The sequence below is a fragment of the Tachysurus vachellii genome, chromosome 2 (genome assembly GCF_030014155.1).
Source record: "Tachysurus vachellii isolate PV-2020 chromosome 2, HZAU_Pvac_v1, whole genome shotgun sequence".
NCBI lineage: Eukaryota > Metazoa > Chordata > Actinopteri > Siluriformes > Bagridae > Tachysurus > Tachysurus vachellii.
Window position 1 is genome coordinate 28,933,493 of NC_083461.1, and position 12,280 is coordinate 28,945,772.

The following is a 12,280-nucleotide window of genomic DNA, read 5'->3' on the forward strand; positions in this document are numbered from 1 at the left end:
GAGTGTTGGTGTTGGATGGCGAGTGTTGGTGTTTTGGTGAGAGTGTTGGTGTTGGATGGCGAGTGTTGGTGTTGGATGGCGAGTGTTGGTGTTGGATGGCGAGTGTTGGTGTTGGATGGCGAGTGTTGGTGTTGGATGGCGAGTGTTGGATGGCGAGTGTTGGTGTTGGATGGCGAGTGTTGGTTTTGGATGGCGAGTGTTGGTGTTGGATGGCGAGTGTTGGTGTTTGGTGGTGAGAGTGTTGGTGTTTGGTGGTGAGAGTGTTGGTGTTTGGTGGTGAGAGTGTTGGTGTTTGGTGGTGAGAGTGTTGGTGTTTGGTGAGTGTTGGTGTTGGATGGCGAGTGTTGGTGTTGGATGGCGAGTGTTGGTGTTGGATGGCGAGTGTTGGTGTTTTGGTGAGAGTGTTGGTGTTGTGGGAGGTGTTGGTGTGTTGGATGGAGTGTTGGTGTTGGTGGCGAGTGTTGGTGTTGGATGGCGAGTGTGTTGGTTTGGTGGATGCGAGTGTTGGTGTTGGTGGATGCGAGTGTTGGTGTTTGGATGGAGATGTTGGTGTTGGTTGGCGAGTGTTGGTGTTTGGTGGAGAGTGTTGGTGTTTGGTGGAGAGTGTTGGTGTTTGGTGGCGAGTGTTGGTGTTGGATGGCGAGTGTTGGTGTTGGATGGCGAGTGTTGGTGTTTTGGTGAGAGTGTTGGTGTTGGATGGCAAGTGTTGGTGTTTGGTGAGAGTGTTGGTGTTTGGTGAGAGTGTTGGTGTTTGGTGAGAGTGTTGGTGTTTGGTGAGAGAGTTGGTGTTTGGTGGTGAGAGTGTTGGTGTTTGGTGGTGAGAGTGTTGGTGTTTGGTGGTGAGAGTGTTGGTGTTTGGTTGGCGAGTGTTGGTGTTGGATCGTGAGTGTTGGTGTTTGGTGAGAGTGTTGGTGTTTGGTGAGAGTGTTGGTGTTTGGTGGTGAGAGTGTTGGTGTTTGGTGGTGAGAGTGTTGGTGTTTGGTTGGCGAGTGTTGGTGTTGGATGGCGAGTGTTGGTGTTGGATCGTGAGTGTTGGTGTTTGGTGGTGAGTGTTGGTGTTGGATGGCGAGTGTTGGTGTTGGATGGCGAGTGTTGGTGTTTGGTGGTGAGTGTTGGTGTTTGGTGGTGAGTGTTGGTGTTTGGTGGTGAGTGTTGGTGTTTGGTGGTGAGAGTGTTGGTGTTTGGTGAGAGTGTTGGTGTTTGTTGAGAGTGTTGGTGTTTGGTGGTGAGAGTGTTGGTGTTTGGTGAGAGTGTTGGTGATGGATGGCGAGTGTTGGTGTTGGATCGTGAGTGTTGGTGTTTGGTGGTGAGAGTGTTGTCGTTTGGTGGTGAGAGTGTTGGTGTTTGGTGGTGAGTGTTGGTGTTTGGTGGTGAGTGTTGGTGTTTGGTGGTGAGTGTTGGTGTTTGGTGGTGAGTGTGTTGGTGTTTGGTGGTGAGTGTTGGTGTTTGGTGGTGAGTGTTGGTGTTTGGTGGTGAGTGTTGGTGTTTGGTGGTGAGAGTGTTGGTGTTTGGTGGTGAGAGTGTTGGTGTTGGATGGCGAGTGTTGGTGTTGGATGGCGAGTGTTGGTGTTTGGTGGCGAGTGTTGGTGTTTGGTGGCGGGTGTTGGTGTTTGGTGGCGAGTGTTGGTGATGAGTGTTGGTGTTTGGTGGAGAGTGTTGGTGTTTGGTGGAGAGTGTTGGTGTTTGGTGGAGAGTGTTGGTGTTTGGTGGAGAGTGTTGGTGTTTGGTGGAGAGTGTTGGTGTTTGGTGGAGAGTGTTGGTGTTTGGTGGAGAGTGTTGGTGTTTGGTGGAGAGTGTTGGTGTTTGGTGGAGAGTGGTGGTGTTTGGTGGAGAGTGGTGGTGTTTGGTGGAGAGTGGTGGTGTTTGGTGGAGAGTGGTGGTGTTTGGTGGAGAGTGTTGGTGTTTGGTGGAGAGTGTTGGTGTTTGGTGGAGAGTGTTGGTGTTTGGTGGAGAGTGTTGGAGTTTGAATGTGATTTGATTTTGAATGCTGACGCTTGCTGGACTGTGTTGGTGTGTAGATGAACATTAGTCTTTTTATTGTGTTTTTGATGGAGAATCTGAGTGTGTGTGTGTGTGTGTGTTGTGTGTGTGTGTGTGTGTGTGCGCGTATGTGTCACGATCCTTTAATCATTTACAGTAGTTTAACCTCAGTACACAGACGTAGTGTTAGATGATGTATAAATGTCTCTGCTTGGTGTTAATCTGTCTTCACCCATTTTGGATCATCACCCTGTTCCACACCTTCTCGCATTATATACGGTCGGGTGCTCTGAGTCTCATTTCTTCAGGAGCTGCTGTTGCTTCTCTGGAGTTTTGACTAAATGTATTTAAACATTTTCTCTTTAAAAGGAAGAGCTCTAAATGAGGCACGCAGTGCAGATGTAGGGTTTTTAAATTCCCAGAAACACATGTTCTTTTATGAACTCATGTGACTCCCCCAAGTGGAAACTTGGAGCTGTTTTTACTCCAGAGAAAAAAAAAGATTTATTTTTTCCTTTGTTAAATAACTTGTAACAGAAACAGTACTTGTATTTCTCACAGACGGACAATCTCTTTATTTTTCTTTTTTTTTGTCTATTTCTCCCTTTGTCTTAATTACAGATATGTGTATATATATATATTTTTTATAATAAATCTCTCTCTCTCTCTTTTTCTTTTTCTTTCCCTCAGGGTTCCTGTTTTGGAGCAGAGGATGAAGGACGTCTCTCTCTACAGATCAGTCTGTCTGAAAGAGGTGAGAGGCCGGCTCACCTGGATAAACTCAAGCCCTACGTGCTGGAGAACATCATGGTGCTGCTCATCCTGCCTCCACCAGAGGGCGTTGCGTGTATGTATCACCAAAACCCTGTGTCTTTAACACACCCTTTACCACTTCCCCTTTCTATTTATTCTTTAGTTAAAACTCTTATCCTTCTTTGTATTGGCTGATAAGTTTCTGTATCACTACGTAACTTCACTTTACAGTAGAACAGCTCTCCCAGAATGCACTGCAACCTGATGTAGCTTTATTTTCATCACAAATATATTTTTTAAACGTTATCGCCCTTTGCCGACACGCCCGAGGTTCTCAGACACTGTGTAGCTCTGTGCTGCCCTCGTGTGGCATGTCGCGGTGCTATTTGTGTCTTTGCTTTCATCTTGTTAGGAAGTTAATGTTGGTTTTGCTTTTTTTTCCACCCTCAGATCCAAAAATAGGAGTTTACATGCTGAACTCAGGGGTAAAACAGCTCTTTGTCAAGGTACGTGTACAAATAAAGAGGACGTGGTTCAGTAATAAGGCAAAGTAGTTTAAATATATTTGTTAGTAATATATTATTAGGGATGCACCGATACCACTTTTTCTCTTCACTTTTTCTCGGCGTCGATACCGATCCAGAAATATCGGATCGGTGCATCCCTATACATTATATTCTATTATATTTATTCTGATAAGTTGGTGTTACGTTATCAACATTTGGATGATCTCTCCTCCCACCCTGAGAGCACAGACGGTTTTGTTATTCTTGGTCTCTTAGCCATGGATGTTGCTTAAATATCCATGTATCAAATAATAAAAAAGTATTCTTTGGATGCGAATGAGGAAAGTGGTTTATTTCCTAATGCTAGGATTCGTAACTTAGCGTATATTATCGACTTGCTACAAGTAAAAGTATATACAGGGTTCCCACGCGTCCTGGAAAACCTGGAAATCCTGGAAAATTAATGACCAATGTTCCAGTCCTGGAAAACACATGGAAAATGAGAGAAAACATAAATTGTCCTGGAAAAAATCTTGTTGTCCTGGAAAATTATTATTTTTAAATGTTCTTGATCATTTAAAGAACAGTTTACAACTGGTTCGAAACAATTAACGTTAGTAACAGAAAGCGCTCTGTTCAGGGACGCTGAGTTTTGACGGGTTTTTTGTTATGCTGTTTAATCTCGCTGTGACGGATGACGCTGTCTTGTGTTGGCGGTTTCAGGTGCTAGGAATGGTTTAAGTGCTCGAATGTTTTCAGCAAATGGTGACGGGTAAGCAGGTTATATTAACCTTGTTAATCTGAATATCATGTGCAAGGGGAATGCACAGCAAACTAAAGCATGCATGGCGGCATTGGCCTGAGAAAGGAGAGGGTATTAATATGTGCGGTCTTTTCATTTTATAAATGTTGAAATTTCATTCACATGACAAATTGTCTTTAAAAGTATAGTTAAGTAATAGCCATAAAGTGTACGTTGTTTTTAAGACTTCTGGAGAGAAGAACATATTACTTTAGGCCGTGAATCTGTGAGCCTTGTCTTTTTTTGCTAAATTTGAAATGTCCTGGAAAAGTCCTGGAAAATGATCTCTGAAAAAGAGTGGGAACCCTGATATATTTTTAAGCACATTGTGTGTACATGGTTCACTCACACCACCATTCACTCACATGTATCTGTTGGGATCAGAAGGGTGTTTGTCTATGTAAATGTTAGTCTGTAGTTTCTGATCTGAAACAGAACCGAACTGAAATCATTAAACTAGCGGATGTTAAACAGGTATATGTTTTATCTTTACAGGAAATCCAGATCTTGTCAAAGGCAGACATCTCTGTAGAAATCAGCCACACGCCGTTGAAAGCGTCGGCCAGTAACCTCACTCAGGTGGCCACGCTGTCCTGCAGACGTGAGTTCTTCACAAACGTTCTTGTTTTAACATGACAATTAATAAGAAATACGAGGAGCCTTCTCTCAGAGGTGGTCTCGGTCTGGTCACATTTCTAAATGCCGTATAGATGGAGTTTTACTGGTGTGACAGCGATACGGCAATAATTAAACCTGTCGGTATGTCGTCACACTTGTACATCTGAGTAACTGGAGGTTTATTTTCGGCTTCAGCACTTTGCTTCTTCAGATCACTGCCATGCTCGAGTGAAGTGAAACCTCGGGCTGGATTTGACTCAGCATGACCGGGTGCTGTTGTTTGGTTATTGTTTATTTTTTGTTTACTTGTGTGTTTTCAGGATCTTTATCGCCTCAAAGTAAAAAATGTACCAGTCAGATCAGTGTGCAGATGTTGGGTAACATCAGTGTGAACATGTTTCCCTGGCTACAGCATACACACAGGTGAGACACACGTCTGTCTGTCTGTATGTCTATTTATCAACCTGTCTGTTTGTATGACTTATCTGTTAACCCGTTTGTTTTTCCCTGTCTGACTGACTCTTGCATATCTGTCTGTTTGTCTGTGATTTTCGTCTGTCTGTTCCTCTTGGCCTGTCTGTCTGTCTGTCTTACCTATTTAGAGCTTCAATCCTTGTCTGATTTCCTGCCTGCCTTTCTGTCCTGCTGTCTGTCTGTGTAACTCTCTCTTCACAAGTGTTTGTCTGTTTCTTGGTCCATGTTTATGACTTTGTCTGTGTTTTAATTCATCTTTTTTGTCTTCCTGTCTGTCTGTCTGTGTGATTGTCTGCCTGTTTCGACAATTATAGGTCACTGCCTGAATCTAGTTAAAGCTCAAGTCTCTCTCTCTCTCTCTCTCTCTCTCTCTCTTTTTCTGTCTCTTTTTCTGTCTTTCTCTCTCTGTCTTTCTATCTCTCTCTCTCTCTGTCTCTGTCTCTCTCTCTGTCTCTGTCTCTCTCTCTCTCTCTCTCTCTCTCTCTATTTCTATCTCCCTCCCTCCCTCCCTCTCTCTCTCTCTCTCTCTCTCTCTCTCTCTCTCTCTGTAGGCTCAGTGACTCTGCTGGCTGGTTTCAGTTTGTACAGAAGCAGAGAAGTGCAGATCAGGTGGAACTGTGGCTCACTAACCCTCTCCGTCTGAGCTTCACCATCACCAAAGTGTCCCTGAGCCAGCCTTCACCTCGGTTCTTTAAAGTAACTATAGCTTATTAAACATTATGACATTTGTTTGTTGCTTTTGCCTGCATTTTCATCTGCAGGTTTTAAATAGTGCATATTTTAAATGTCTGTTGATCAACAAGAATCTGGAATGCAGTTCAGCGTTCAAATAAAATCCCTGTCTATTTATTCCTCTTTAGATAGTAAACGTCAGCAAGTCAGTGGGCGTGGCCTCTGGATGCTGGAAGCTGATGAAACTCCACCTCCTCAACAAAACATTGCCTGTCAACCTGGTTGCCGTAGTAACAATTCGGACTAGCCTGGGCATTTTGCTGGAGCTCCGTGTCCACGCCTCCCACGCAGGGTCAAAGGTCAGTGTTCAGTGCTATATGTTATGAGTAATCTGCGGTAGTGTTGCTGATCTTTGTGTGTCTCTCTGTACAGAGGGGGGAGGTGGTGTTTGAGGGCGGTGGTGAGTGTGAACAGCTCTGTCCGCTCCGCCTCTCCAGAACCGGTGAGTGACCATGGTTGGATCTGCTGTCATTTTAATGCACAAAGTGTGTACACACGAGTGTATAGGGTGCTGTTTGTAAGTGTGTGTGAGTGTGTGTGAGTATGTGCACTCACAGAATCACCTCTCTTTACTGTGTGGGTGTGACAGGGCGTTTGGAGTGGCAGCAGTCTCTCCTCTCAGAATCCTTTTCTTCCTTGTGGAAGACAGATAGCAGTTTGGCGTCGACTCTGTGTAGCCGCTGGCACCGTGGTAAAGAGCTCTCTTGCAGGTATACACACACAAACTCACTCACACACACACACATACACACACATACACACACATTTTGAGGTAAGCCATTTTTATAAATTGCCATACAACTTTGTTGTACGGTATATAGAAATCTTACACACACACACTACTTTGTTCACCCTCTTTTTTTCGCGTGTGTTTGTAGATGGCCCAGAATTCCCACAGAACGTGCTAATGCTCTAGATTTTGGCGCAACACCAGTCAACGAGAGCAAGGTGTACACACACACACACGACTCATCCTTCTTTCCTACTTTTTAAGCAGACTGTGGAATTACAGCAGAAGTCTCATCTTTGTTTGTTTCCTTAGATTAAAAACTTCACCCTGAAAAACCCAACATCGTCTGTGGTTTCGGTGGAGATTCGAACCCTTTCCTCGTATCCAGCCCCCCTTGAAGCATTAGATCTGCTCACCAAGTGGTACACAATCACACACAAATCAAACATCATTACATTGAAGCTAGATTTGACTAAACGTTTCTATATTGTTTGTTCTGGGTCTGGATTTTATTTATTTTTTTCTAATAAACATATATTTTCCAGGTTTAACATCAGTCCTCTCTCGGTGAACATCACTACGGTGGAGTTTTCCCTGCTGCCGTGTGATCAGAAGGTAACGGTTTTCTTTTCTTTCATCTATCATTAGCATGAAAGTTAAAAGGTCAGATTTAAGCCTTGTGTATTGGTACTAATAAGTAAGGAAAGCATATAGACTCCAGTTTATCATCATCAGACTCCTCTTTAGAGATCCAGGAACGATGGCTAGTCAATGAAATTTGTATTATTAGTGAAATCTGCTGCTGTGTGCGATCTCAGGAGGTTCACCGAAGCAGCAGCGTGCGGAGGATCGTCTTACAGCCGTGGGAGACGAGGAGCATGTCTGTAGCGTACACGCCTACTGAACACAAACCTGTCACTTCAATTCTTCTCATCAGGTATGTCCAATACTTTGTAGGTGCAACAACAGAATCTTTATATTATTCTGCATAATAACTGCATATAAGCAACTCCTTTTCTCTTTATATTTTTTTTTAGGAATAACTTGACAGTCTTTGACCTCATCTTGGTGAAAGGATTTGGTGCGAAGGAGCTCCTGCGTGTGGGGGGAAAACTGCCCGGTCCCGGGGCATCGCTGCGCTTTAATGTTCCTCAGTCTACCCTGATGGAGTGCAGAGATGGTGAGACCGAATCTCACACTTGGATCTGCTTTTTAACTCTGTTAGCACCCGGTGTGATCGAACCTGCCTTCTTGTCCCCGATGTGTCTCTCAGGTTTGCGCGATCACCTCAGCAAGCCTCTGTTTGCCATCCAGAAGAGTTTTAAAGTGGAGAACGCAGGAGAGCTTCCTCTCACCGTCATGTCCATGAACATTAATGGCTATAAATGCCAGGGCTTCGGCTTCGAGGTGCTGCAGTGCCGGTCCTTCTACATCGACTACAACTCCTCATCCGAGCTCACCATTGCGTACGTTTACACACGATTACGTTTACACACGATTTTGCAAAGCGATATATTCGTCGTCGTGCGGAGTTGTGTTTAATTTATGGAGCTAATTGCTAACATGGCAGAATTTCTTAGACTTCTGGTTAGATACTAACTAGTTAACATTGTTGTATAAGAATAAATAAATGTTCATATAATGGTCATATAACCTGCATTACTTTGCGTAACAATAAAACACAAAGATGATGTAAGATTATAGTCTACAGAACATGTAAAAATGACCCAGCCATCTTCTTCTCACCGTTAGCGAATCTTTCGTTTGTGAATCATATTTTTTCTCTCATTCCAGGTTCACTCCAGACTTCACATCATCGTGGGTGATCAGAGATCTGACGTTAATAACAGAGCGTGGCTCTTCCTTCCCCTTCACCCTGAACGTCACTCTGCCGCACCACATGCTGCCGCTGTGCGCTCAGGTCGTCCCCGGGCCCAGCTGGGAGGAATCGTTCTGGGTTGTAACACTTGTCTTCACCTGGTAGGGGACTCGCACATACACGTCCTTCAAGACAATTCAACAATGTCTAAGTGTGTAATGATGTGTTTCTGTCCTCCTGTGATGTGGGATTAGCTTCTCTTTAGCTGGAGTGTGTCTCATGGCCTTCCACCAGGCTCAGTTCATCCTGAGAGAGTTTTCCACTCCAACACCTCGCAGTAACCATAACTCCAACCCCCGGGATAACAGCAGCCAGAACACTCCCAGCAACACCAGGTAACACTCAACACTTTTAACACACACACACACAGTTGTTAAAATGCCACAATATTCCTCACACACCGCATTGTGTGTCATTGTGGGTATTTGTAACAGAACCAATCATTCACACACCGACACAACTTAAAAAACACAGCAAATAAAAGAAAGAAAGATTGTTTACTTAAATAAATAGAATTAACTTAATAAGTTCAAAGAAATGACAAATATTTTTCAAATGTTTTAAATAATTACCAGATAAAAAGACCAGATCTTTCTTCCCCTTTGCATTGCTCATTAAAAAAAGGAATTCTGATTACAAGAAGATTTTTCGAACGATTCTCATCTTTGACGTGTGCAATTTGTGTATTTCCTCCTACAGTAAAGGTAAAGGCAGCTGCAAAAGTTACTCCGACACGAGCCACCCTTCCGATAAAGGGAAAGGGCGGGGGTCCACGGCCGTAGCCAACGGAACGGCTCGTTCCCAAACCTCCACCAGGAAGAGCTCCGGAGGCTCCTCCCAGCCTCAAAAGAAACAAACAAGAGTTTCATTCCTTTATAGATACAAGAGCAGCTCTTCAGCTAACACTAATGCTGCTAATGCTAATGCTACCCCTCTGATGGACGAAGAAATAGAGGAACAGACGTTCGACCCAGACCCTGAAGTCTGTAATAATAACAATAACGACGACGCTTTAATAGAATCAGTACTCCACCCGGAAAAGAAAGAACAGGTCAGGGAGGAAAACACGTTGCCAGGTGATATGTTTCCCATGGAAACGCTTTGTGGATTTCCTGAAAGCATCACAGCCAATCACGTGCCTCAGGCTCATGCAGATGGACATGCGGAGATCAGGTGCAGCCGTAGGAAAGATGAGGAAAAAAGGGAAAACATAAACACTGAGGTATGCTGTTAAATCCTCTGCATCTCAAAACTGTATAAAAGCTTATAAAGCTCCACTGAAAACACACACTTTATACCTAATTTAACAGGTATTTAAATAAAACAGACTCAGACTCAAGATTCTCAGTTTAATACACTTTTGCATATACGTAGACACAAACTTTATCACGGCAAAAGTACGCGTTCCCGATCCTCTTGTGTTTTATAGCCGACAGAGAGCGACAGCTGTCAGAAGAAGAGGGTGGACAAGGACTTTGAGCTTACGGCGTCCACCTCCAACACCAAAACGAAGAAAAACTCAGGAAAGAACCGCAGGAAGCCTGTCGATACCATACCAGGGTGAGTAGACACATTGTATCCTGTAGGTGTCCTCGTTTCTACACCAATACGCATCGATCAGAAATACCAGCACAGTATCGATTCCTTTAATTTAGTGTTCAATTAGCGAACAAAATGCAAGTTTCATGCTTGGTTTAAAATAGTTAATTATTTCTCTGATTAACCTTCAGGCTCCCAGAGAGCGGAGCTACGATGATGATGGGGATCGAGAGGGAACCCGAATACAGAGAATCTCGTAACATAGCTAGAACTCGTAACCACTTGTCTAGCGTGAAGCTGGACATCCCCAAAGCAGCAGCAACAGTGGAGAGTCCCATTAAACAAAACGGTGAGGAAACTCTTTATTCAGCATCATGCAGTCAATGTATATTGCTTTCTGTCACGTCAAACATCTTTCCGTTGTTTATGAGCAGCTGCAGTTAGCGACTGTGTGTGTGTGTTCAGGCGTGTGTTTTGCCAGACCCCGTCGGAAGGCCCCAGAACGTCGGCTTCAGTGGGAGTCGGGCTCGGATTCTGGCAGCTCTTCAGGCAGCGTCAGGGCAAGCAGGGGATCATGGGGCAGCTGGAGCAGCGTGGAGGGAGAGAAAGATCCCAGCAGAGCACGACAGAGTGAGACACACACACACACACACACACGCAAAAGACAGTGACAGTGACACAACCTTGATATACATTTATAGCAAACATAAGTCTATATACTCGACTCTGTACATAACACTCACTCACTCACACACACACACTTTCTCACACACACACACACACACACACAGACTTGCTGTAGGTCATTTATATCTATTATTATTTTTCTCACATTTCCCGAAAGCAAAGTCGTTGCTATATTAACAATTTTATACGTACTATGTAAGTATAAAAGCAGTCCATATTACAGCTATCACATACACACTCATCTGTAACATCAGGTTTAGTTCATTATTAAGAAATGACTTTTCAGATTCTTTTTTTTTTTTTGGTAAATCTGTTACGTTGCACGATTTATTCTTCTCTTTGTGTTTGCCTCTTCACATTTCTGTACCTGTGTTCATTTCAGGAGATCCTGTGCAGTACAACATGTACATGACTGAGCGTGATGGTTATCCACCGGTGAAATGCACCTTTAAAACTCAGAGGTAAAAGTGTGCCCCATCAAAATGCCATCTTCTGCTCACACACTACACTCTATTCATTACGGCATATATTTTACATTTTTTATTTAATATAGATGTGTGTTTTACAGCATGAACAATCTGCACGTGAACCCTGAAACTCCTGCTCTGTCTTCGAGCTTCGCCAACATGGCTGCAGGTGTGGACAGAAGCTCAGGTAAGCACCGATCGCCCACAACATGATGTTTAATACTGATTTGTAAACTTCACTTAGAAGTCTTAAACAAATATGGATTGGTGTCGTGTCCTTAGACTCGGGCGGTGCGTATGTGCCCGAGGAGACATGGTCTGCTCCTTCTGTTCCTCTGACCAATGGGTTCAGGTACAACATGCCAGAACCACGCAGCACCTACAACCAGAGCTCCAGCTCCAACACCAGGTCCAACTCCTTTAATGGGTACAGTACACACACACCACACATTGTTTGATGAATGGATACATAAATAGGTATAAAGACACACCTGAGTAGATGGATAGATATGCAGAGAGTAATAAATAGATGTGTATTGAATGATTAATAAAGTGATATATGTTGGGTGGATATATGGATGATAGTTAGATGGATATATCTGGATGGATGGTTGGACGAATGCTAGTTTAATAGATGGATCCTGATGGGATGGATAAATTGTGTGTGTTGATCTTATGCAATTATCTGCTTTTTCTAGAAGTTTCTTGTGGAATAATGCAGCCAGTCAGTGTAGCAACCCGTATTCTTATTGCCCCCCAAATAACTACATGTTATCAGGTAAAAGTCTCTCTCTCTCTCTTTCTCTCACTCTCTCTTTCTCTCTCTCTCTCTCCATCACACATCTATCTTCCTGTTAGAATAATAACAATATATTTCATAATGCTTTGTTTTGTCCATCTAAGGAAACGGAAATTACCAAAACGGTTTCCTGTGCCGGGAAACTCAAACACAGGCCAACTGGAGTGAGGAAACACCACAAGAGGTCACTTCCTCTTGGGACATGACTACCTGTGTAGGCAGCAAGGTGAGCTTCCAGAATATTCCGCATTTCTTACTGACTCAGAATCTATAGGTCACCTCAGTTTAATGCAGATGTTATTATGGTGAGAAAA

General features: G+C 43.6%; 1 protein-coding gene across 2 annotated transcripts in view; it reads left to right on the forward strand.

The window, feature by feature from the left end:
• tmem131l (transmembrane 131 like) overlaps positions 1-12,280 on the forward strand; it is a 31,481-nt gene that overhangs the window by 18,595 nt on the left and 606 nt on the right. Inside the window, exons 9-33 of one of the 2 annotated variants that reach the window (XM_060864187.1) lie at positions 2,671-2,827; positions 3,184-3,239; positions 4,537-4,642; positions 4,980-5,082; positions 5,685-5,829; positions 5,994-6,164; positions 6,238-6,307; positions 6,455-6,575; positions 6,744-6,813; positions 6,908-7,017; positions 7,141-7,210; positions 7,414-7,532; positions 7,633-7,775; positions 7,869-8,061; positions 8,390-8,575; positions 8,669-8,809; positions 9,174-9,696; positions 9,904-10,034; positions 10,205-10,362; positions 10,479-10,643; positions 11,083-11,161; positions 11,269-11,354; positions 11,450-11,594; positions 11,869-11,945; positions 12,071-12,192. In XM_060864187.1, coding sequence (XP_060720170.1) covers positions 2,671-2,827; positions 3,184-3,239; positions 4,537-4,642; positions 4,980-5,082; positions 5,685-5,829; positions 5,994-6,164; positions 6,238-6,307; positions 6,455-6,575; positions 6,744-6,813; positions 6,908-7,017; positions 7,141-7,210; positions 7,414-7,532; positions 7,633-7,775; positions 7,869-8,061; positions 8,390-8,575; positions 8,669-8,809; positions 9,174-9,696; positions 9,904-10,034; positions 10,205-10,362; positions 10,479-10,643; positions 11,083-11,161; positions 11,269-11,354; positions 11,450-11,594; positions 11,869-11,945; positions 12,071-12,192 — 3,447 coding nt within the window. Of the gene's footprint in view, positions 1-2,670; positions 2,828-3,183; positions 3,240-4,536; positions 4,643-4,979; positions 5,083-5,684; positions 5,830-5,993; positions 6,165-6,237; positions 6,308-6,454; positions 6,576-6,743; positions 6,814-6,907; positions 7,018-7,140; positions 7,211-7,413; positions 7,533-7,632; positions 7,776-7,868; positions 8,062-8,389; positions 8,576-8,668; positions 8,810-9,173; positions 9,697-9,903; positions 10,035-10,204; positions 10,363-10,478; positions 10,644-11,082; positions 11,162-11,268; positions 11,355-11,449; positions 11,595-11,865; positions 11,946-12,070; positions 12,193-12,280 lie in introns of both variants that reach the window. The other variant, XM_060864186.1, reaches the window with a different exon arrangement.